This window comes from Oncorhynchus gorbuscha, linkage group LG08, assembly GCF_021184085.1.
Source record: "Oncorhynchus gorbuscha isolate QuinsamMale2020 ecotype Even-year linkage group LG08, OgorEven_v1.0, whole genome shotgun sequence".
NCBI lineage: Eukaryota > Metazoa > Chordata > Actinopteri > Salmoniformes > Salmonidae > Oncorhynchus > Oncorhynchus gorbuscha.
Window position 1 is genome coordinate 44,004,635 of NC_060180.1, and position 26,211 is coordinate 44,030,845.

General features: G+C 41.5%; 1 protein-coding gene across 1 annotated transcript in view; it reads left to right on the plus strand.

Moving 5' to 3' along the window:
• The first annotated feature begins 5,279 nt into the window (after window positions 1–5,279).
• Window positions 5,280–26,211, plus strand: part of LOC124040875 (solute carrier family 26 member 6-like) — a 32,026-nt gene continuing 11,094 nt past the window's right edge. Inside the window, exons 1-13 of the mRNA XM_046357984.1 lie at window positions 5,280–5,647; window positions 13,773–13,912; window positions 14,663–14,773; window positions 14,898–15,238; window positions 15,345–15,497; window positions 15,964–16,046; window positions 22,360–22,507; window positions 22,881–22,994; window positions 23,104–23,181; window positions 23,262–23,357; window positions 23,758–23,864; window positions 24,373–24,442; window positions 25,019–25,111. Of these exons, the coding sequence (XP_046213940.1) occupies window positions 5,508–5,647; window positions 13,773–13,912; window positions 14,663–14,773; window positions 14,898–15,238; window positions 15,345–15,497; window positions 15,964–16,046; window positions 22,360–22,507; window positions 22,881–22,994; window positions 23,104–23,181; window positions 23,262–23,357; window positions 23,758–23,864; window positions 24,373–24,442; window positions 25,019–25,111 (1,674 nt within the window). The 5' untranslated portion in view covers window positions 5,280–5,507. The remainder of the gene's footprint in view (window positions 5,648–13,772; window positions 13,913–14,662; window positions 14,774–14,897; window positions 15,239–15,344; window positions 15,498–15,963; window positions 16,047–22,359; window positions 22,508–22,880; window positions 22,995–23,103; window positions 23,182–23,261; window positions 23,358–23,757; window positions 23,865–24,372; window positions 24,443–25,018; window positions 25,112–26,211) is intronic.

Genomic DNA, 26,211 nt, shown 5'->3' on the forward strand with positions numbered 1-26,211 from the left:
TGGTTGAAGATATCCCTCTAGTGGTGTGGGGGCTGTGTTTTGGCAAAGTGGGTGGGGTTATATCCTTCCTGTTTGGCCCTGTCCGGGGGTGTCCTCGGATGGGGCCACAGTGTCTCCTGACCCCTCCTGTCTCAGCCTCCAGTATTTATGCTGCAGTAGTTTGTGTCAGGGGGCTAGGGTCAGTTTGTTATATCTGGAGTACTTCTCCTGTCCTATTCGGTGTCCTGTGTGAATCTAAGTGTGTGTTCTCTAATTCTCTCCTTCTCTCTTTCTTTCTCTCTCTCGGAGGACCATGCCCCAGGACTACCTGACATGATGACTCCTTGCTGTCCCCAGTCCACCTGGCCGTGTTGCTGCTCCAGTTTCAACTGTTCTGCCTTATTATTATTCGACCATGCTGGTCATTTATGAACATTTGAACATCTTGGCCATGTTCTGTTATAATCTCCACCTAGCACAGCCAGAAGCCACCCCACATAGCCTGGTTCCTCTCTAGGTTTCTTCCTAGGTTTTGGCCTTTCTAGGGAGTTTTTCCAAGCCACCGTGCTTCTACACCTGCATTGCTTGCTGTTTGGGGTTTTAGGCTGGGTTTCTGTACAGCACTTTGAGATATCAGCTGATGTACGAAGGGCTATATATAAATTCATTTGATTTGATTTGATTTAACCTCTTTCACATGCTTGTGAAAATTGTACCAAAGTGATTGAAAAAAAGGTACTTTGAATGTGATCTTCACAAATGATGTAACTGTCACATTCTGACCTTTTTATTTAGTTTTTCTTACCTTTATTTAACTAGGCAAGTCAATTAAGAACAAATTCTTATTTTCAATGACGGCCTAGGAACAGTGGGTTAACTGCCTGTTCAGGGGCAGAACGACAGATTTGTACCTTGTCAGCTCGGGGATTCGAACTTGCAACTTTTCACTTACTAGTCCAACACTGAAAATCACTAGGCTACCCTGACGTCCATGAAGAGCACACCTCTCCAGTGTGCCAGTGGCCATCAGTTACGACGCCGAACTGCAGTCAGGTCAAGACCTTTGTGAGGACGATGAGCTTCCCTGAGACAGTTTCTGACAGTTTGTACAGAATTCTTTGGTTATGCAAACCCACAGTTTCATCAGCTGTCTGGGTGGTTGGTCTCAGACAATCCTTCAGGTAAAGAAGCCGGATTAGGAGGTGCTGGGCTGGCGTGGTTACACGTTGTCTGCTGTTGAATATTGAATGTACAGCCAAATTCTCTAAAACGACGTTGGAGGTGGCTTATAGTAGAGAAATTAACATAAGAATTTCTGGCAACAGCTTTGGTGGAAATTTCAGCAGTCAACATGCCAATTGCTCCTTCAAAACGTTGTGTTGTGGGACAAAACTGAACATTTTAGTGTGGCCTTTTATTGTCCCCAGCATAAGGTGCACCTGTGTAATGAACATGCTGTTTAATCAGCTTCTTGATATGCCACACCTGTTAGGTGGATGGATTATTTTGGCCAAGGACAAATGCTCACTAACAGCAATGTAAACAATTTTGTGTAACATTTTTGGAAAAATATGCTTTTTGTGCTTATGGAACATTCTTTTATTTTAGCTCATGAAACATCTTACATCACTGATGTGATCTTCCTGTCTGGGTTGGCGCCCCCCTTGTGTTGTGCCGTGGCGGAGATCTTTGTGGGATATACTCGACCTTATCACAGGATGGTAAGTTGGTGGTTGAAGATATCCCTCTAGTGGTGTGGGGGCTGTGCTTTGCAAAGTGGGTGGGGTTATATCCTTCCTGTTTGGCCCTGTCCGGGGGTGTCATCAGATGGGGCCACAGTGTCTCCTGACCCCTCCTGTCTCAGCCTCCAGTATTTATGCTGCAGTAGTTCATGTGTCGGGGGGATAGGGTCAGATTGTTATATCTGGAGTACTTCTCCTGTCCTATCCGGTGTCCTGTGTGAATTTAAGTATGCTCTCTCTAATTCTCTCTTTCTTTCTCTCTCTTGGAAGACCTGAGCCCTAGGACCATGCCTCAGGACTACCTGGCATGATTACTCCTTGCTGTCCCCAGTCCACCTGGCCGTGCTGCTGCTCCAGTTTCAACTGCTCTGCCTGTGATTATTATTATTTGACCATGCTGGTCATTTATGAACATTTGAACATCTTGGCCATGTTCTGTTATAATCGCCACCCCACATAGCCTGGTTCCTCTCTAGGTTTCCTCTCTAGGTTTTGGCGTTACTAGGGAGTTTATCCTAGCCACCGTGCTTCTACACCTGCATTGCTTGCTGTTTGAGGTTTTAGGCTGGGTTTCTGTACAGCACTTTGAGATATCAGCTGATGTACGAAGGGCTGTATAAATAAATTTGATTTGATATTCAGTTTTCACTGCTTTCTTTGATTAAAGTTATGGACACTTACCACGCTGCATCTTGGTCCGATCCTTCCTCCTCTTCAGACGAAGAGGAGATCTGCCATTACAGAAACACCCACCAACCAAGGACCAAGCAGCACACACCGTGCGTGTGTGTAGCCTACATTTCAATGAGTGTTTGTGAATTTCTTGCGTATTACTGTATGATGTGCATGAGTATACTTTGTCGTGTCTTTGGCAACATGAAAGGTGAAGACTGTTATTTTATCAAATCATTTCTCTGTAATTATTACGGTATTAAACTACTTGTGTAACTTTAATTAACTAGGAAGTCGGGGCACCATGGAAAATACAAAAATTATACAAAATTATACTTTTCCGAATATAACTCTTCAGATATTTTAATATCTGATCAATTAGTCTTCTATTAATGAACTGCATAAACAAACAGTAGATATTGGTTACTAACAATGGTAGGCAAGATTCCCTAGTGGGCTAAACTGATATGACGGGTTGGTGGACAAAGGGAAGGGGGTGTGGACTGAGAAAGAGCGGGAAAGACAAAATGGATTCATTACACAGTCTATAATTAAATACATTGAGATGCTAATCTTTCGCACATGAATGGCCGCTCATTAGAGAATAATTGCAAGTACATATTTAAGGTGTGTCATTGTTGTCTTCTCTTTTGGAATCCGGTCCGTCTGCTGGAGAGTTCATCCGAGTCTCTCTCTCTCTTTCTGTTTCCCTGGAGATCAGTCTTTTATGGTTTGAATGGATACTTCAGAGTACCCTTCAGAAATGTTCATCCCAGGTTTACCAAATATCTATCTGCAGACTAGTAATTAGTATCTAAGATTTGCTCTTATTCTGTAGGGATCAATAGTCTCAGAGTTTAACGATTTCCAGCCGTGTAGACAATGCTCAGCGTAGTATGGTTTTCTAGTCTTGGTACTCAAACCTTTGCCACCTCAGCTTACACCGAGGTATGCATGGTTTTAACTATTCGCAATCACAGCTCATTCTGTGGATTTGCTTAGCCTGAAGGGGCTTTTATTCTTAACAGTAGAAGAGGCCGGTTCCATGACGCCAGATCATGTCTGTGCTCACGGGGGCATGGCCGCTGACTAATTAAACTTTACAGGGAATACAGTTCTCAAAAAATTAAAGGTTAACATCACATTACATCATTTTACAAATAGTTTCATATTAACTCATTCATTTTATATAAGAATTAGACGCAAACACCATTATTGAGAAATAAACACATTCCGAGATATAGTCATGTGTGTTTCCTGTCCTTTGTGAGGTCACCAAATGAAACGCACTCAACAAAGCTGTCCCTTAAGTGTCCACGGACCCTTCCCACATTCTCACAAGTGGACATATAGTTTCATTTTCCCATTTTGGGGATTTAGGAGTTTGGCCATGTGAAATCCTTTGTTCACTTTGTGGTCTCTCTCTGCATGAAAAGGGAGAGAGAGTCTCCGCCAGGAATTTACGACCTGAGACACAACCTGGGTGAAGGAGAGAGTGAGAGAGGGGGAAGCCACGATCTACACCCAGAAAGGGACACATCATGACAGCTTGTTGGTGGTGTTATGTTTATCAAACTGAGGGAAATAGTACATAAAAACATTGATTTTGGTATTTTATTACACCAGTTAGAAGTTATTACATTATTCATCAAACCAGTTGTTACTTAATAACTACTGGTTGATGTAAAAAGTTGTTAAATTAACCTTTCAACATTTTATTACATTAGCCGGCAAGTTATTACTTTAACCAGTTTTATTATTAGAGAGAATACAGTAGGCGGGACACGTCACACGTGTGATTTATGACCCTAATTTATGGTCGGGAAGTTACGCCCATATAAGTACATCCTGTCTGGAAGTTCTCACGGTATGAGTGAGGGCTTATGCCCATATAAGTACATCCTGTCAGGAAATTCTCACGCTATAGAGTGAGTTCTTATTTATCCAGATAGTGAAACTGTTCCTTTGAAGTAAAGCTGTCATGATGATTGATGTGTAAGGACCTCGTTGAACTGGGGAATGTGTTTGAACATTTCAAAGACTAATGCCCCCCCCCCATTGAAGTGTTCTTAGGGCTGGGGTATTGAGGCAGCCTCAGTATAAGTAAGCGCTGTCAACACTACAAGCGACCTCGATAAACCACTAAACATGAAATTAAAATAAACCCAGAACATTAAATAATAAAATTAAACATGTCTCCTATTGTAGGTGTACTTTGTGCCTCGTGTCAAGAACACAATGACAAAAACATCAACTACTGGGTGATGTAATAACTTATTACATTTTTTTACATTAGCCGGCAGGTTATTACATTAACCAGTTTGATTATTAACAAAATTGAAAAACATTTAGAAAAGTTATTACATTAACTGTTATTCATTAGATCACCCTGACATAAAATGTGTAGTGTATTTGAAGTTGAAAAATTCTTCTGAAGTTTGTAATTTCCTTTGAAGTTTCAGACTTGATTTTCCCTTCGCGAAAAATGTATCAACACATTTATTACAATCCACGTAATAATTCACATTTCCTGCAGGATTATTTTCCTGTCTCAAAGTAAGATCCCATACTGTAACTAACTGCAATGTTGTTGAGCCATCCTCTGTTTTCAGTAATCACAGTGGTAAATCCCAGCAACAAATAAATGTGTATTTGGGTTTATTTGGCTTTTCTATAACCAGCTAATTTTCTTGGGAACAGTAATATTTAGACAACATGATGCCAAGTGTGTTGTTTGTACATAAACAGCCACTCCTTTCCCTTTTTACAATATATCACACCTGAAAATATTTTAACCACAAATCTCAATGTCCTTATCCGAGACCGAATCAGTCAGCCAAGTCTCTGTTCGAACCAGAATATCAGGGATTGTGTCCTGCACCCAGGTATGAGGAAGGTCCAACTGAGATAAAGACACGGCCAGGAGTACACTCAGACTAGCTTGGAACATTGAGTAGCTTTTTTTGTACCTCTTATCAGGGTGTTTGACAGTTTGTTGATAATTGTGAGACCTCTGTTGTTTTGGAACAAGACTCTGCACACTGTTTCGGACTAGAAGGACAGACAGAGAGACACACAAAGCAATAAACACACAGACATTCAGTGTTGGAAGACATGGGAGTTGAGGAGCAGAGAGCTGGGGAGTTTTACGTGGAGAGGGATGTTATGAACGAGCTTTGCTTGGACAAGTTGGCCAGAAGACGGACTCACTCCACCAGACCTCTCCTGAAGGAACGGGTGAAAGATGCCCTCAGGTAAGATAGTAACATCCTACTGGGCACAAACTGGTTGAATCAATGTTGTTTCAATGTAATTTGTCAACTTATTGTGATGTGGAATTTGGTAAGATACATTGGATTTGCAAAAGTCATCAATGTAGACTGATTTAGAGGGTGAAATTTCATCAACGGGATTATGTCATGGTGACCAATTTTCAACATAGACAAACCTTGCATAAATGTCTCTCCAATTAAAAACTCTACATTCACTACTGCAATCGGAGTCATTTTAAAGGGTAGATTTAACAGAGCAAATGAAAAGTAAACATACCTTATCAATCATATATCATCAATTATGCTTTTTAGGCCTATGTCTTCAAAGGCTATCATTTAATTTCAACCCAGGATTCAACAAGAAAATTGAAAATAGGCCTAGGGTTTAAAGCTTTGGTTGATTTCACATTTATTCTACAAGTTAATAATTAACATGTTGAATTCAAATCAAATCAAAGTTTATTTGTCACGTGCTCCAAATACAAAAGGTGTAGGTAGACCTTACAGTGAAATGCTTACTTACAGGCTCTAACCAATAGTGCAAAAAAAGGTGTTAGCTGAAAAATAGGTGGGTAAAGAATAAAACAGGCTATATATAGTAGTGAGGCTATAAAAGCATCGAGGCTACATACAGACACCAATTAGGCTGATTGAGGTTGTATGTACATGTAGATATGGTTAAAGGGACTATGTATATATGATGAACAGAGAGCAGCAGTAGCATAAAAGAGTTGTTGGCGGGTGGTGGGTGGCGGGACACAATGCAGATAGCCCGTTAGTCAGGTTAGCCAATGTGCTGGGGCACTGGTTGGTCGGCCCGATTGAGGTAGTATGCATCCCGTAAAACTGCTGCCATTTCTTCTGGCACCATCTAACAAGTAATCTAACATTTTCCCAACAACTACCTAATACACACAAATCTAAAAGGATGGAATAAGAATATTTACATGTAAATATTTGGATCAGCGATGTCTGAGCAGCATAGGCAAGGTGCTATAGATGTTACAAGGTACAGAATATACATATAAGAGGAGTAATGTAAGATATGTTAACATTATTAAAGTGGCATTGTTTAAAGTGACTAGTGATCCATTTATTAAAGTGGCCAGTGATTTGAGTCTCTATGTAGGCAGAAGCCTTTCTGAGTTAGTGATTGCCGTTTAGCAGTCTGATGGCCTTGAGATAGAAGCAGTTTTTCAGTCTCTCGGTCCCAGCTTTAATGCCCCTGTACTGACCACGCCTTCTGGATGGTAGAAGGGTGAACAGGCAGTGGCTCGGGTGGTTGTTGTCCTTCATGATCTTTTTGGCCTGTGACATCGGGTGCTGTAGGTGTCTTGGAGGGCAGGTAGTCTGCCCAAAGTGATGTGTTGTGCAGACCACACCACCCTCTGGATAGCCTTGCGGTTGAGGGCGGTGCAGTTGCCATATAAGGTGGTGATACAGCCTGACAGGATGCTCTAGATTGTGCATCAGTAAAAGTTTGTCAGGGTTTTAGATAACAAGCCTCCTGAGGTTTAAGAGGCACTGTTGTTATCATGTGCCTTTTACATAGGAGTGGCTTCCGTCTGGCCACTCTACCATAAAGGCCCGATTGTGCTACAGAGATAATTGTCCTTCTGGTAGGTTCTCCACAGAGGAACTTTGGAGCTCTGTCAGAGTGACCATTGGAATACTTGGTCAAGGGCCCTGACCAAGGCCCTTCCCCCCGATTGGCCAGGAGGCCAGCTCTATGAAGAGTCTTGGTGGTTCCAAACATCTTCCATTTAAGAATGATGGAGGCCACTGTGTTCTTAGGGACCTTCAATGCTGCATAATGTTTTGGGGGTCCCTTCCCCAGATCTGTGCCTCGAAGAAATCCTATCTCGGAGTTCTACGGTCAATTGCTTCCACCTCATGGCTTGGTATTTGCTCTGACATGCACTGTCAACTATGGGACCTTATATAGACAGATGTGTGCCTTTCCAAGTCATGTCCAATCAATTGAATTCACCACTCCATTAAAGTTGTACAAACATCTCAAGGATGATCAATGGAAACAGGATGTATCTTAGATGAATCTCATAGCAAAGGGTCTAAATACTTAAGTAAAAACCTGTTTTCACTTTGTCATTATTAGGGAAAAATACATAATTTAATATATTTTAAAATAAAGCTGTGACGTATCAAAATGTGAAACAGTCAAGGGGTTTGAATACTTTTCCGAATGCACTTTATATACTGAACAAAAATATAAAGGCAACATGCAAAAATGTCAAGATTTTACTGAGTTACAGTTTAAATAAAATAATTTGGCCCTAATCTATGGGTGCAGCCATGGGTGAGCCTGGGAGGGCATAAGCCCACCCACTTGGGAAAACTCCTTAGTTTCATCAGCTGTCCTGGTGGCTGGTCTCAGACAATCCTTCAGGTAATGTAGCCAGATGTGGAGGTCCTGGGCAGTCATGGTTACATGTGGTCTGCGGTTTTTAGCCCGGTATTGCCAAATTCTCTTAAACAACATTGGAGGCAGCTTATTGTAGAGAAATGAACATTCAATTCTCTGACATCAGCTCTGTTGGACATTCCTGCAGTGAACATGCCATTTACACGCTCGCTCAAAACTAGAGACATCTGTGCAATTGTGTTGTGTTTCAAAATTGCACATGTTAGAGTATCTTTGTATTGTCCCCAGCACCTGTGCAATGATCATGATGTTTGTCCAGCTTCTTGAAATGCCACACCTGTCAGGTGGATGGATTACCTTGGCAAAGGATACATTTCTCACTAACAGGGATGTAAACAAATTTGTGCACAACAACGCATTTTATTGCGTATCTTTTATTTCAAATCATGAAACATGGGAAGAACACATTACATGTTGAGTTAATATTTTTGTATGCTGTATCAGTCAAAAGATTGGCCAAATCTACTCATTCAAGGGTTTTTGTAGAATAATAGTAAACTATAAAATAACAATCAAAGTGTTATACAAATTCAAGTATATTGAAACCACCCTTTGATTGATGACAGGTTTGCACACACACTCTTGGCATTCTCTCAACCAGATACATGAAATGCTTACTTAGAGTACACTCCCTTAATGAGCAATGCAGTTTTAAGAAAAATATGAGGATCGGACCTTTTTTTTTTTTTTTTGCATAAAGTGTCATACCCAAATATAACTGGTCGTGAAGCAAGGATATGCATATTATTGATTCAATTTGAAAGGAAACACTGAAGTTTGTGGAAATGTGAAATTAATGTAGCTCAAACACGTTAGAGCTGGTAAAATATAATAAAAAGAAAAAACATGAGTTTTTTTTTTCATCTTTGAAATGCAAGAAAAAGGTCACAATGTATTATTCCAGATTAGGCGCAATTTCACTGTAAAGCTACTTCAAATTGGACAGTGCAGTTAGATTAACAATAATTTAAGCTTTCTGCCCATATCAGATGTGTCTATCTCCTGGAAAATGTTGTTGTTACTTACACTATCTATCTTACTATTGTAACAGTATTTATTCAACCTTAAAATTAGAAAGACATCCATGGACACATTTGTCTTGAAGTTTACTGTAACTATAAATGTCCTCTTATGTAATCTTAGAAAGCTGCATGTTCAAGATAGCATATGCAAATGTTGCAGGTCTGTGGAGATAACATTTGCTTTAATAATCTGCACAGAACTTTGTTGTGCTTTAAAATGGTTAAAAGCGCAGTGACACATTGGGAATTTATCAAACTTTCGGCTGTTTTTTTGAGTGGGTATTGAACAAAAATAAGCGCAACATGTAAGATGTTTCATGAGCTAAAATAAAAGATTGCAGAAATGTTCCATAAGCACAAAAAGCATATTTTTCCAAAAATGTTGCACAAAATTGTTTACATTGCTGTTAGTGAGCATTTGTCCTTGGCCAAAATAATCCATCCACCTAACAGGTGTGGCATATCAAGAAGCTGATTAAACAGCATGTTCATCACACAGGTGCACCTTATGCTGGGGACAATAAAAGGCCACACTAAAATGTTCAGTTTTGTCCCACAACACAACGTTTTGAAGGAGCAATTGGCATGTTGACTGCTGAAATTTCCACCAAAGCTGTTGCCAGAGATTTTTATGTTAATTTCTCTACTATAAGCCACCTCCAATGTCGTTTTAGAGAATTTGGCTGTACATTCAATATTCAACAGCACACAACGTGTAACCACGCCAGCCCAGCACCTCCTAATCGATTGTCTGAGACCAACCACCCAGACAGCTGATGAAACTGTGGGTTTGCATAACCAAAGAATTCTGTACAACCTGTCAGAAACTGTCTCAGGGAAGCTCATCGTCCTCACCAAGGTCTTGACCTGACTGTAGTTCGGCGTCGTAACTGATGGCCACTGGCACACTGGAGAGGTGTGCTCTTCATGGACGGCAGGGTAGCCTAGTGGTTAGAGTGTTGGACTAGTAACCAAAAGGTTGCAAGTTTGAATCCCCGTGCTGACAAGGGACAAATCTGTCGTTCTGCCCCTGAACAGGCAGTTAACCCACTGTTCCTAGGCCGTCATTGAAAATAAGAATTTGTTCTTAACTGACTTGCCTAGTAAAATAAAGGTAAAATAAATAAAAAATGGATGGATCCCGGTTTGAACTGTACCGGGCGAATGGCCGACAGCATGTATGGTGTTGTGTGGGCGAGCTGATTGTGAACAGAGTGCCCGATGGTGGCGGTGGGGTTATGGTATGAGCAGGCATACGCTATGGACAACAATCACAATTGCATTTTATTCATGTCAGTTGTAATGCACAGAGATACTATGAGATCCTGAGGCCCATTGTCGTGCCATTCATCCGCTGTCATCACCTCATGTTTCAGCATGATAATGGATGGCCCCATGTCGCAAGGATCTGTACACAATTCGTGGAAGGTGTACGTCCCAGTTATTTTATGGCCTGCATACTCACCAGACATGTCATCCATTGAGCATGTTTAGGATGTTCTTGATCGATGTGTACGATAGCGTGTTCCACTTCCCGCCAATATCCAGCAACTTCGCACAGGAATTGAAGAGGAGTGGGACAACATTCCACAGGCAACAATCAACAGCCTGATAACTCTATGCAAAGGAGTTATGTCATCATTGCATGAGCACGTGGGCATCATTTGAAAGCTTATTCTATTGCGGACATGGCTAGCTAAGTTATAAAATACAATCTTACAGTGGTAGGCTTTCAAAAGGCAATCCAGAGAAACAGATTGTAATTTTGTGCACATAGAATGGAGTCATGAGAGCATTCAAGTGACGTTTTCTGCAGCAAATCACAATAAGACAAACTCATGCTTATTCGGTTCAGGACAACCCAGTGTATAAGATCCTTGCAACTGTGGATTAAGCAAAACAATCATAAACGTTGATACTGTAAATTACATGAGTTTTCAAATATGGAAATGTGATGTAGGCATTTGCACTCATGGGTGTGTGGTTTGATTGTATGACATCAACACGGTCTTAATTAGAATCCTCAATGTCTCATCTTTTATAACACATCGACTCTTCTCAACGTACAGCATTTCCCTTACCCAGACAACAACAAATGTGCAAAAGTAGCCCAATTAGTGGGAGGTATAGGGGCATCTTCTTGTTGCACGGTGCTCAAGTTTATAACAGCTGTCAGTCAAAACTCATACAGAGCTGTGAGGTGGAGAACTTGAATTCCTACGTCATGCATAGGATGTTACTGTACAGCTACTGCGTTCCAATTTAGGCACTAATCAATGAAAAAATTTGCCATTTTCAACCCGAATACAGGATGACAGGGAATGTGAGTGGAAAGGGCTACTTTCTGCAAATCTTTATTGGTTTTAGATTAAGAAGTATACGCAATCTAACACACAGTTCAGACACAGAATTTATGGTGAGTCAAACTGAATAAAAATTAAGAGCGGGTTTGAGAGTTTTTGTTGGTGTACTGATTGGTTTCATACAACCGCTCTCAACACTGCAGACTTCCTCGTTGGTTTTGGATATGTCGATACAGGCATAACAGCAACTTCATTCGTGTTTATTGCACTAAAAAGGCAAAGAAAGATGATTCACACACCTGTGCAGAAGTTAAAGCTGTATTATGTAACATTTCGGGCGACTTGATCAAATCACATAGAAACCTGAGTTATAGATCTGTCTTTCATGTTGAACACAAGTCTAATCTGCGGTCGATCTATTCTATGTGCACTATTTCTGTGCTTCCCGTTCTTAAGTTTCGTTTTGACGTCTTTTACTTTCGGTTTTGTACAGGAGCTTCAAACATCTGAAAATATAATATTTTGGGTTATTGAAAAGGAATATCACAGCAGTTTAGATGGTTCAATGATTCTCAACACTATACATGGTTCATTGTGCCACAAACTCAATTTAGGCAAACTATTCAAATTTTAGTAACCAGGGAAATTGCACCTTCCATGTTTGAAAGAGTGAATATGATCAGTTTAATGTGTCTCGGTTAACGTAATGTGTCTTCAGATTTCATAACTGTCACTAAGGAATCACGAAGAGTCTCCTCATACCTAAAATAAACTATAAGAATGTTAGAAATGCCAATATTACTGTGCAACATAGACATTCTATTTTCTCCTGAAATTGCTAAACAATTCGTAGGTTGATGTATGAATGTTTCAACATCTGTGTTGAGAAATCCGAGGACATGATTGTGGCTGTATCGCATTAGTGAAAACCAAGTCTGTTCTCAGGCCAGGTCTGCCAGTTTTGACTAGCAGAAGTGAGTTTTTGTTTGGAGAACTAACGCTGCAGGTCAGAATAATTAACGTGGTTGGTTAGGAGAACAATGTGGCAGGTTAGGAGAATTATATTCAGGTTAGTAAAAGTTAACCCCGGTTAGGGTTAGCTGAAATGCTAAAATTGTCCCAGACGCATCTTGAACATATCTAGCTACAACCAGGCCTGCCCCGAAAACAGTCTTGGTTTCCACTAATGCGATGCTTCCATTGTGGTAGCAAAGCAAACTTTATTTAGAATTGTAAGACTAAGATAGAAATCTAAAGTGGTGCTTTTCCTTCAGCGAGCACACCTAATAAGACTATGTAAGAAATTGAGCGTGTTCTTGCCTTCAGCAAGAAGTAAACACAGTTACAATAGTTTGTAAGATAGCAGTAACTTTAGGCCATTTACTGTCTTAAAAAAGTAATAGTCTCGTCTACCAGCCGGCTCTTCCTGTATCAAGACGTCTGGTTTTACAATGCCTCGGAACGGGACTTGACCAGGAGTCTATGGCAGAAGCGGCAAAAACAGTTGCTGCTTTTAAATGGCTGATCTCTAAGTTCATCACCATGTAGCTCAACCCATAGAACACGTATCAACTAGGCGGATGGTCAGGGGGCCGGAACATAATTACAAGTCAATTTGACCGCAAGAATCGCAAACAGATATAATATTTGACTAAAGCATAATAATTTCAAAACTTTCTTGCATTTTTATATGATCATGTCACTCTGAGTGGGAATACTTGGGAACAGATTTCAAAAATGTAAATCACTGGAGCTGATTTCCTGGTGTTTTTATAGTCTTTTGTGTCTAGTTGGGGAACCCTGCCTTGCAACCTCCCCCGTACATTGTGGACTTCAAACCGCGAGCAGCGCAAGTGATTTATACAAAATCTGAGCGTACACATCTTATTAATAGTTTGATATGCTCAAACTCAGAATCAATTGTGCTTCCCCAAAATAATATGGTCAATGTGATAGAACATTTATTTTAATTGTAGAATTTAATCTTTTTTCAAAATCCTATGTAGGCTTACTCCCTTTCCCGCCTCGATTGTAACTACAGCCCTATGGCACGGTGTTAACAGGCTCTATGTGCCACCAAAGGAGATGAAACCTGGTCCTGAATTGCCATCATTTGTGCTGGCTAATGTTCCAGCCAAGCTCTAAGACTCCTGGTTAGTTTCATTAGAAGTGTAAGAGATGGAATGGAACAAAACCCTGCACTCACTGTGGCACTCAAGGAGCTGAGTTGCCTGCATGCCCTATTCAACACACAGCGGAAACACATCCGTTGTCACAAATGGATAACAAAAATGTATTATTCTTTTCTCCACTTCTCCAACTCTTCCCCCTGGTCGCAGGTGTTCAGTGCCCAAGCTGAAGCATTCTGTGCTGAGCTTTATACCTATCCTGTCATGGCTGCCTCGTTACTCAGTGAGACAAGACGCACTGGGAGACCTCATATCTGGCATAAGCGTTGGCATCATGCACCTGCCTATGGGTCTGTACCACCTCTACTGTTTGAACACACATACAGGGCCCAATCCTAACTTGAAATCAACAACACATGGTGGGAAAAGTACTAAGTAGTCTTACCTGACCAAAATGTGTAGAAAATTACTCAAGTAAAAGTTAACCAGTTACTTGAGTAAAAGTCTAAACTATTTATTTTAAAATGTATTTACTGTAAGTTAAAAAGTACCAATTGTTTTCTTGAGTGTAAGTAAAGTTAAATGCTTATATTAAGCCAACCAGACAGCAGCATAAAAAAACAACAATCCGACATAATTTACAAATGAAGCATTTGTGTTTAGTGAGTTCGCCAGATCTGAGGCTGTAGGGATGTTATCTTGATAAGTGAATATATTGGACAGTTCATGTCCTGCTAAGCATTAAACATGTTACCAGGTTTTTGGGGGGTGAAGGTAAATGTTTAAAAAGTACATTATTTTTTTTAGGAATGTAGTTGAGGAAAAGTTGTGACAAATATAAATATTAAAGTACAGATAGGCCTACCCATATAAATGTCTTAAGTGGTACTTCACACCACTGAGTACTTAGTCACTTTAAGCCACTGCATGTAACCACATGTAAATCTTTCATTGATACCAATGCCTGAGGTACGTGAAAGCTTGATTTACGCAAGTTGATCTCAAGTTAGTGTTGCATCTCTTTGGGCTGAGAATACTATATGATAACTATCTATTTTGTGAAGTCTATGAACACTGACATTTCTTTAATGTTTCCCCAGGTTTGGCCTATGCTCTGCTGGCCTCTGTGCCCCCAGTGTATGGCCTCTACACTTCCTTCTACCCTGTACTCATGTACTGCATCTTTGGCACCTCCAGACACATCTCCATAGGCAAGACAGAGTGTGGAAGGGGGGGAAGGAGAAAGAGAGAGAATTTGAATGTTGTAATCAAAGGAATATGCTAATGATTTCCCGGCCATGATTTTGTGTGTGTAATGTGTGTGTGTTCCCTCAGGCACATTTGCTGTGACCAGCATCATGATAGGCACCACGACAGAGAGGCTGGCCCCAAACAGTAACTTCATGATTCTAAATGGAACCAATGGGACTCAAGTTCTCGATGTAGTATCCCGTGATGCCTTAAGAGTACAGATAGCAGCCAGCACCACTTTTCTGAGTGGGATCTTTCTGTTTCTGCTGGGCATGATTCGGTTTGGTTTTGTGGTGACGTTCCTGTCAGATCCCCTGGTACGTGGTTACATGACAGGAGCAGGTATACAGGTGGTACTTTCCCAACTCCCAAGCCTCTTTGGGATCCGCGTTGGACGCTTCTCCGGACCTCTGTCTCAGGTCTATGTGAGTGCACACAACACATCCACACACAAACAGATGATTCACACGTACAAAAGTTGTATATGTTTTCCAACTGTTGCATGTATGCAGAAACTCTCTCTCTCTCTAGCTCCTAATAGATATCTTTAGACATCTGCCAGAGACCAACATTGCGGCCGTGGTGGTAACTCTAGTGGCCTTGGCGGTCCTCATAGTGGTCAAAGAACTCAACATTTACTTTGAGAAGAAAATGCCTGTGCCCGTTCCAATAGAACTCATAACGGTAAGTCCTGTACACCAGGGTTAACCAAACTCGGTTATTTGAGTCAGCTGTGTAGTGCTAGGGAAAAAACAAACACATGGACCAAGTTTGGGAAACCCTGCTCTACATCTAACACCTCTGTTTATTTGTCATACAATCATCCTCAAGTCTTTTGCTCCTCATTCCTCTCTTTTGGTCTCTTGAACGACACGTCTAGTGAAAGCCACTAGAGGGCAACATGTCACCTTGGCTGATGTCACCAAACCATTCCAGTTTAATTGATTGATTAATTGATCCAATAAAATATATTAAATGAGTAGTTGTGTTAAATAATCAGCCTGTTTTTGTACATGGATTCCGAACACAGCAAAGCCACAGAGGGTCTGATATAATGATTTACTCACAAATACACATGTACACAACAGGACAGGTGATGTTGTGTTATTGTGAGCATGGTAACTTATGTGTGTCCATGTGTGTGTTACAGATCATAGTAGCAACACTTATCTCTTACTACTGCAAACTGAGCAGCCTATACAAAGTGGCCGTCATCGGACAGATCCCCAAAGGGTGAGTGTTTATGAGTTAGTGTTTGTGGGTGTTTAGGGGAGTTCTAAGGTCAGTTGAATCCACAGGAGAAGAGGAGAGGAAGAGGGAAGATAGGGGAAGGTGATATGGTGTAGTTCATTGGGAAAGAGTCCTCCTATTCACCTTGTTCTGGAACGTCACAGTGATCGTGGCAATTGTGTTTCTATTTCCGGCAACATTTGTGCGACGCTAGCGCATGCAAAGTGGTACTTTTAGTTGAGAGCTTGATAGTTTTACACTGACAGAATCGCACAAAATCCTAAAATTGATCAACATGACAAGCATTATATGTTCAGTACAAGACTGTCTCAATAATTGGATGAAGAGGCAATTTTTACAACAGCAATGTTTTGAACACCAACGTCGACACCTACGTCGATCTGAATGTACCTGTGGAGCCCCATGCGACCTGCATCCATCTCCTAAAGACGCAGAGTCTTTGCGGCTCTGGCTCAAAGCGTTGAACCTAAAGAAATCACCAAAACGTCCCTTTGTGTGCTCCTACGAGAAGCCTACAGTGGAGCATCCTTACCCCAAAAAATGGCTTGGCTACGATGCTCCACTGATGAAGAAACATCGGGTGTTGGTCAGGCAGTCATCAGTGATAGGTAAGCCAACCGCTTGATCAGTTTGCCTGTGTCACACCCTGACCTTAGTATTCTTTGTTATTTTGGTTAGGTCAGGGTGTGACATGGGTGATGTATGTGTCTTGTCTGGGGGTGTTCACTATCTAGGTGTTTTTATAAGTCTATGGTTGCCTAGATTGGTTCTTAATTAGAGGCAGCTGTCTATCGTTGTCTCTGATTGGGAACCATATTTAGGCAGCCATATTCTTTGGGTATTTTGTGGGTGATTGTACCTGTTTCAGTGTGCTAGTGTTTAGTGTTCACGTTACGGGACTGTATCGTCTTTGTTCATTTTGTCGGTTTTTGTTCATTGTTTAAGTATTCCCATTAAATATGGATTATATTCACGCTGCATCTTGGTCCTCCTCTCTTTCACCCGAAGACAGTCGTTACAGCCTGCTTTCATTTTGTGTCTCCCTCTTCTATCAAAGCACAGTCTCATAATATACACATTTGCTCAACAACTCAATATTAAAAACTTCTTCAGGCTAGGGTCTATTTTTCTCCATGTTCTGTCTGACTGTTACTCAAGACCAGAAGCCAGGATATGCATATAATTGGTACCGTTGGATAGAAAACACTTTGAAGTTTGTAGAAATGTTAAAATAATGTATGAGACTATAACACGATATGGTAGGAGAAAATCCAAAGAAAAACCAACCGGAAATGTTTTGTTTTGGGAGCCAATGCTCTTTCAATGGAAAGCTATGGGTCCTATGCAATTCATATGGCTTTCACTAGATGTCAACAGTCTTTGTTCAAGGTTTCAGGCTTGTTTCTTCACAAACAAGGAAGAATTTTGAGTTTTAGTACTGGGAGTCAGAGTTGGAAATCAGTCTGTGCGCTCGCAACGAAGAGGACACGCACTTGCTAATTTTACTTTTCTCTTGAACATACTTCTTTCCTTATAAAATATTCTAGTTTAATTACATTTTAGGGTACCTGAGGATTTAGTAGAAATGTAGTTTGACTTTTTTAACAAAGTTTACCGGTAGCTTTTTGGATTCCTTTTTCTGCATGTTGATCGAGTGGATTACTTAATTCGATGGCGCCAACTAAACAGACTTTTTGGGATATAAAGAATAATTTTATCTAACAAAACGACTATGCATGTTGTAGCTGGGACCCTTGGGATTGTAAATCAGAGGAAGATGTTCAAAAAGTAAGTGAATATTTAATCGCTATTTGTGATTTTTCAAAGCCTGTGCTGGTTGAAAAACATTTTGATGTGGGGCGCTGTCCTCAAACAATCACATGGCATGCTTTCGCTGTAAAGCCGACAATGCAGTTAGATTAACAAGAATTTAAGCTTTTAAATGTTTAGTATCCATAATTTTTACGATTATTTATTTGAATTGCACGCCCTCCAATTTCACCTGAAGGTTTGACTGGTGTCTCGCTGGCTAGCACTAGAAGAAGTAGAAGTTTTAATTATTATGATTATTAAATATTATTAGGAGCATCCATGCAGAATGGTGTTTTATTGGACGGTTTTGTTATTAATCGTCCATTGACTTCTTTAACAAACCATACTGGTTTCTTAACAGATGACACAACAGGCTCAAGTGTTCACCAAATTGAAAATGGGGATTGGCCAACACAGATAGAAGGAATGGATATGCCTTCAGCGAAGGATGACCAAACCCAATTGGAAGACCCGTCTCTAAGTGATCACGACTACAGCTCAGGTGATCATGTAAAGCACACCACCTGTGAGGCAGGAACACAGTGCCCAGCAGCACCTCTCTCCAAAACCCTGCTGAGGAACGAAGCACTCTGTCGACTGCATACAGGCGTGTCTCTTGCTGCCTTCTCTACCCTGGAGGAACATCTTCTATCCCTCTACAAAGGCAGCTTTCAGTTGGACTGACTTGACAGACCAACTCCTGATGACACTGAAGCGCAGTACCTAGCAGAAAGGTTTGGTGTTTCCCAGAGTATTGTCAGTCGGGTGACTAGTTATTGGATTGACATGATGGAAAAGGAAAAGAGTACATTCCATGGCTGCCAAGGGAAACCATTCACGCTACAATGTCTTATCAACCACTACCCAGGAACAACCTGCATTATTGACTGCTCAGAAACTTGAAAAAATCTGGATTCAAGGTGAGAGTCATTCAGCCATTACTATGCCCAGAACACTATCTAGTTCCTGGTTGCCATTGATGTTCATCTCCTCAGCATATGGAGGTAAATATATAACATCGGACTCTGGGTTCCTGGAGTACCTCTGTCATGGCTGACCGGGGCTTCACAATCTGGGATCTGAGACATGACAGGAAGGTCAAATGAACAATTCCAGCCTTCACAAAAAGAGGCACACAACTGTCAGAGGATACCACATGAACACGATGGATAGCTAAAGTGAGGGTTCATGTGAAACACGTAATTCAAAGGCTAAAACGGTTTAGATTAATCTCACAGACAGTGCCAAATAAACCTCTCATCTAAAATGGACAAAATACTTTTCTTATCAAGTGGCATTGTTTAAAGTGGCTAGTGATACATTTTTTACATGTATGGCAGCAGCCACTCAATTTTAGTGGTGGCTGTTTAACAGTCTGATGGCCTTGAGATAGAAGCTGTTTTTCAGTCTCTCAGTCCCTGCTTTGATGCACCTGTACTGATCTCACCTTCTGGATGATCGCGGGGTGAACAGGCAGTGGCCCGGGTGGTTGTTGTCCTTGATCTTTATGGCCTTCCTGTGACATCCGGTGGTGTAGATGTCCTGGAGGGCAGGTAGTTTGCCCCCGGTGATGCGTTGTGAAGACCTTACTACCCTCTGGAGAGCCTTACGGTTGTGGGCGGAACAGTTGCTGTACCAGGCAGTGATACAGTTCGACAGGATGCTCTCGATTGTGCATCTGTAAAACTTTGAGTGTTTTTGGTGACAAGCCAAAGTCTTCAGCCTCTTGACGTTGAAGAGCCGCTGCTGCACCTTCTTCACCATGCTGTCTGTGTGGTTGGACCATTTCAGTCCACGATCATCTTCTTTGTTTTGTTGACGTTGAGTGTGGGGTTATTTTCCTGACACCCTCACCTCCTCCCTGTAGGTCGTCTCGTCGTTGTTGGTAATCAAGCCTACCACTGTAGTGTCGTCTGCAAACTTGATGATTGAGTCGGAGGCGTGCATGGCCACACAGTTGTGGGTGAAGAGCGAGTACAGGAGAGGGCTCAGAACACACCCTTGTGTAGCCCCTATCATAGGGGACAGGGATGACAACTTGCTGTGAGTCCAGATGAACACCTTACTTTCTCTCAGTCCTATGCAAAACATACCAATTCCTGACTGACTGAGCTGGTGCGTGGAGGTGGCACCGGATAGACCGGACCGTGAAGGCGCACTGGAGCTCTACCTGGTTGAATGCTCCCCGTAGCAAGGCCAGTGAGGCGAGGTGGAATAGCCTGCACTGGGCTGTGCTGGCGAACCGGGGACACCATGCATAAGGCTGGAGCCATGTACACCGGCCCGAGGAGACGCACTGGAGACCAGATGCGCTGTACGCACCGGTGACACCATGCGCCTCACGGCATAACACAGTGCCTGCCCGGTCCCTCTCGGTAAGCACGGGGAGTTGGCGCAGGTCTCCTACCTGACTTCATCACACTCCCCGCGTGCCACCCCCAATACATTTTTGGGGCTGCCTCTTGGGCTTCCAGCCGTGCCGCCGCACTGCCTCCTCATACCACCGCCTCTCGGCCTTCTCTGCCTCCAGCTCAGCCTTAGGGCGGCGATATTCTCCAGCCTGTGCCCAGGGTCCCTTGCCGTCCAGAATGTCCTCCCATGTCCAGGATTCTTGTGATTCCGGCCGCTGCTGCTGCTGCCCGTTACCACACTGCTTGGTCCTTTCTTGGTGGGTGGTTCTGTAACGCTTGTCATCTGGGGAAGGAGAGGAGGACCAATGCGCAGCGTGGTAAGTGTTCATATTTTAATGAACACTGAATACAAAACAATAAACAGTCCTGTAAGGTGCAACACAACACTAAACAGAAAATAACCACCCACAAAACACAATGGAAAACAGGCTACCTAAATATGGTTCTCAATCAGGGACAACCATTGACAGCTGCCTCTGATTGAGAACCATACCAGGCCAAACACAGAAATAGAAAATCAGACAACCCACCCAACTCACGCCCTGACCATACTAAAACAAAATACAAAACAAAGGAACTAAGGTCAGAATGTGACACTACTCAGCTGGATAAACCTACCTTGCTTCACCAACATGAGATTTGACAGGATACTTACAGATGCCCTCATTAATACAGCAGTTCTGTTGATCCACAAATACATGTTATCATAACCAATCATAACATTCTCAATTCAGCCATCTCTACTGATCCGTTGTAGTATACAAGTACCCAAGCAGAGTGGTAAGAGCTGCTTGATTGTCTGGGCTGAACATCGGCCTTCAAAAATACCAATCCTTTTCCCTCCTCTCGGCCCACCTTACCACTGTGGAGGTCATTTTTCGTAGTGGAACCATCCACTCCCAAGAAGAGCATGAAGTAATGAAAAATGTCCCCATACAGAACTTCAGGCCATTTTATCATGTCATCCGCCCAAATATTAATCATGGACGGATGGGGTACGGTGATACCATCCGACCTCCGAAGAGCCATTTGTGTGTTTTCCCAAATGTGAGCCACGTTTTGTTTTTGTTTATTTGGGGATGTGTTAATGATGCTTGTTTTTTAATTATTAGCTGGCTCTGAGGTAATTCACTAGCGTTGACAGAAGTTGTGAAAGGAAAACACAAACACAATCGCGTTTGAATGGAACTGGGTCGAGTGGGCCGGGCTACATAAGGTGAATAGATCAAAATGTCAAAGTCAGATAAGGAAACACAGATACAGTGAGCAGAGAGAAGTGTGATGACAGTGAAACAATTATCAACAGCCAGTAAATGTCAACCTGTTTCATCAAGAGGCAGTTTTGGACATGTCAGGGTGGGGTGGCAGGGTAACCTACCTAGTGGTTAGAGCATTGGACTAGTAACCAAAAGGTTGCAAGTTCAAATCCCCAAGCTGACAAGGTACAAATCTGTCATTCTGCCCCTGAACAGGCAGTTAACACACTGTTTCTAGGCCATCATTGAAAAAAATAATTTGTTCTTCACTGACTTGCCAAGTTAAATTAAGATAAAAAAAAGTGTTTTAGCTGAATCTGCATGGTCTTCAGATTGCAGGACTGCCAAAGACAAAAATTACAGTAAGAAGTGGCAACTGCTACTATCAGCTGTTGAATGGAGGATACAGTATTCATAGGCTTGATCATTGTCACTGGTGTAAATTGATAATTTCATTCTTTCAAGTATCAAATCATTTTCTTCATAACATGGCTTTACCTTAGGTAGCCTACAGGTCCTTTACCACTTTGTTTAGCATTTAGGTTACTTTGAGCAATCATAACTTATCCTGTGCATTGATACACAGTTAAACACCAATGTCATTATTTGTTTGTCTACATGTTTCAACACGTGTTACCAGCAGCAAGAGTCAAGAGGATGTGTTGGGGAAGGATGAGGGGTCTAAACGAGGCAGTAATCAATGAGATACATTTTTACAGTGTCTTTGAACCACATAATTCTCCTCTATCCCTTCCTCCGCCTGTCCACTTTAATCTCTCCTGTCTTCTCCCCATCTCCCTTCCTCTTTATCCTTAGACTAAAGCCTCCCAGTTCACCTGACGTTAGTCTGTGGGGTTCTATAGTTGGTGACGCATTCGCAGTTGGCATAGTGGGATATGCCGTTAACATCTCCTTGGGCAAAATCTTTGGCCAAAAACACGGCTACACTGTGGACAGCAACCAGGTGGGACATGCACACACAAAACACACACACACACACTGGCATGCAGGCAGACCAACAAAGGCATGTGCTTGGGGCTGCTTTGCTCTGAAGTAGTGAGACAGGAAGGGAACACACAGTGTCTGTACCAGCTTACAGCTCTCTGATCCTGAATGTTTAATGGCCGACACGCTCTGTTCAGTCAAGTATGAAGGAGAAGTACACCAGCAGCTATGAAAAAAATACTGAAAATATCACTGAATAAGCACCAGGACCTATGTACTGGGGGTGGCTACAAGTAAATAAACCCCAATTTAATTGAGCCTCTCCATTCTTGTAATCTCCCCCCTCTCTTTCAAACTATTTTTCTCTCTTGGTCTTCTTTCTCTCTTTCTAGGAGATGGTGGCTGTTGGTCTCTGTAACATAGTGGGAGGATTCTTTCAATGCCACGTTGTTGCTGCTTCTCCACCCCGTACCCTCCTCCAGGATAGCACTGGGGGCAAGACACAGGTAACACACAAAGACCTACACTCATGCATGCACATACACGTATCTCCACTTGCTAATATTTACCTACACGTGCACACTAACTTATGTGTGTGTTTGTACATTTTGTCAGGTTGTGGGGATGATTTCTTCAGTACTTGTGCTGATCTTCATTCTGCAACTGGGGACACTGTTTGAGGAGCTACCCAAGGTATATATGTCTCCATCACCTCCATGCCATCCAAACACAGACAACACCACTGATCTGATGAGTGTTTGTGTGTCCCCTAGGCTGTCCTGGCCTGTATAGTGCTTGTGAACCTGAGAGGCCTTTTTATGCAGTTTAAAGACATTCCTGAACTCTGGAAGAGCAATAAGTTTGACCTGGTGAGCAGTTTTATTTATTTGTTTATTTTACCTATATTTAACTATGCAAGTCAGATAACATCAAAATCTTATTTACAATGACGGCTTACCCTGGCCAAACCCCAACGACCCTGTGCCAATTGTGTGCCGCCCTATGGACTCCCAATCCCAGCCGGATGTGATTCAGCCTGGAATCCTTCCTGGGACTGTAGTGACGCCTTTTGCACTGAAATGCAGTGCCTTAGACCGCCGCGCCACTCGGAAGTCCGAGTGGTGAATAACACATCTATACACTTCATATTCATATCCTAAAACATGCATCCTAACTTGAGATTAACGTATACGACTCAAATGGGGTTTGGGAAACCCTGATTCCTGTGTTTTCCCCATACTGATTACCTGTGTCTCTGCTGTCCCCTAGCTGGTGTGGTTGGTAACTCTGGTGTGTACTATCTTGCTGAACCTGGACCTCGGCCTAGCTGCATCCATCGGCTTCTCTATGCTTAGTGTCATCTTCAGAACACAACTGTGAGTCTAAGTGTATTTTATTTGTATTTATTATGGATCCCCAAGGCAGCAGCTACTCTTCCTGGGGTCCAGCAAAAATTAACACATTTAATACCATTTTAAAAAGTGTTTGTGTGTTTTATAAGAGATATTTACCTTCTAAAACAGTGGTATTCAAACTTTTTCAGCGGGGAACCCATTTTTTCCGCAATAATTTATCACAACCCCACCCCAAATATGATACAACCTTAAAATCGGTACATTTACATTTTTCCATCAACAAATAATCTACATTACGTTTGAACTTCTTACCGAAATGAAAGGAAACCAGTAAATACATAACCTCTATGTATTTTTTACTCCAAAATGTTTTTATTTTGTCCCATACAAAAATCTGTACTCGTATTATTATAATTTTTGGGGCAATCCCACTGGTCACGACTCGGACTTTGAATACCATTGTTCTAAAGTGAAAGTATTGTGTTTATCTTCGTCTTAAAGAAGATAACATCTGTTCTCTCTCTCCCAGGCCGAGGTACTCTATCCTGGGGCATGTTCCTGGGACTGAGCTCTACCTGGATACAGAAACATATGAGGAGGTGAGACGGAGCTGTTTACACGTTTTTTTGTATCGCTTTATTGCAATTTTCATGTGGTACATTTTCACAACTTTTAGTCAAAAACAGATCATCAAAAAGGTAGTTGTTTCAAAACTCTAAGTACATTTAACTGACCAACTACAACAATTTCATACAGTCATTTTTTTCACCAAACTTAATCAGTGTTTCATCTAGAAATACATGTTTGACATTGCAACACATGTTCATATAAAGTATTTGCCTTTTACAATGCAGAGTTCACACTGCTTTACTAAAACTGCGTTGGCGAATACAGTACTGTAATAGAGTCATGCAACGATTTCAGTGGTTATGTGGTGAACAAACAAAATTTATGCACAAGGAAAGGTTTTGAATGCAAGACTGTCCATGTTACAATTGTTACCAGTTGACTTTTGTACTAAGAGTTTTGGAAATTCATCACATACTTATGAAAATAAGACCAAAGCAATAAAACAAAACTGTAATATGTAATTAGGGGGTGTCAGTGGGTTTTAAAACAGTTTTTACATGACCTTCTATTGAAGTCCCCTGTTTGTGTGTTGGTTTGTCCCACAGGCTAAAGAGATACCAGGTATCACCATCTTCCGTTCCTCCACCACAATGTACTATACCAACGCTCAGCTATACCTGGACGCACTGCAGGAGAAGGTAGTGTGATTCTTTTATGACCGGTATACGCCCACACCATTCCAACACAGAAAATCTGCATTTTAAAATACTTAAAACAATTCTTAAGGAAAATGATTTCACTCATATTGTAAATAATTATAGGTCATATCTAATTGAAATCTGTAAACACTGGGCAGTTGCTTTAAATACACACATCAGTAGTCATATGATTAGTACAATTGGTCAATTGTCAATTTGCTTGACTACAAGGGCAATATTGGTCACACCTTTTTTTAAACATTTATTATTACTCGTAGCCTATGCTATTTAATAAACTGTAGTTTCAATCAACAATGGAACCCTTCAACTAAAAACCATATCTCAGTTTTGGAACATTTTGGTGATATGGAAAAGTTGTGTTGTCGATCAATCGATCAAAATGCTTACTTACAAGCCCTTAACCAACAGTGCAGTTCATGAAGAGTTAATAAAATATTTACCAAATAAACTAAAGTAAAAAATAATAAAAAGTAACACAATAACGAAGTTATATACAAGTGGTACAGGTTAGAGGTCATTTCTACATGTAGGTAGGGGGGAAGTGACTATGCATAGATAATAAACCGTGAGTAGCAGCAGTGTACAAAACAAATGGAGGGGGGAAGTCAATGTAATAGTCCGGTGGCCATTTGATTAATTGTTCACCAGTCTTATGGCTTGGGGTAGAAGCTTTTAATGTCCCGTTGGTAGGATAATCATAAATGTAGGTCATCAATTCCATTTTTCAATGATTGCATGTCAGCAATTAGAATTGATGGCAGTGGGAGTTTACTCGCTCGCCTACAGATTCTCAAAAGGCAGTCCGATCTGCGTCCTCTTTTCCTCGGTCTTTTCTTGACTCAAATGACGTGGATCTGGGCCTGTTCCTTGGAGAGCAGTATATCTTTCTCATCGGACTCGTTAAAGGAAAAAGATTCTTCCAGTCTGTATTGAGTAATCCCAGTTCTGATGTCCAGAAGTAGTTTTTGGTCATAAGAGACGGTAGCAGCACATCGATATGAATCAGAATTTAAGCGAGTACCCTAGTGCTTGACGAGTAATCAAAAGTTTGCTGGTTCGAATCCCCGATCAAACTTGGT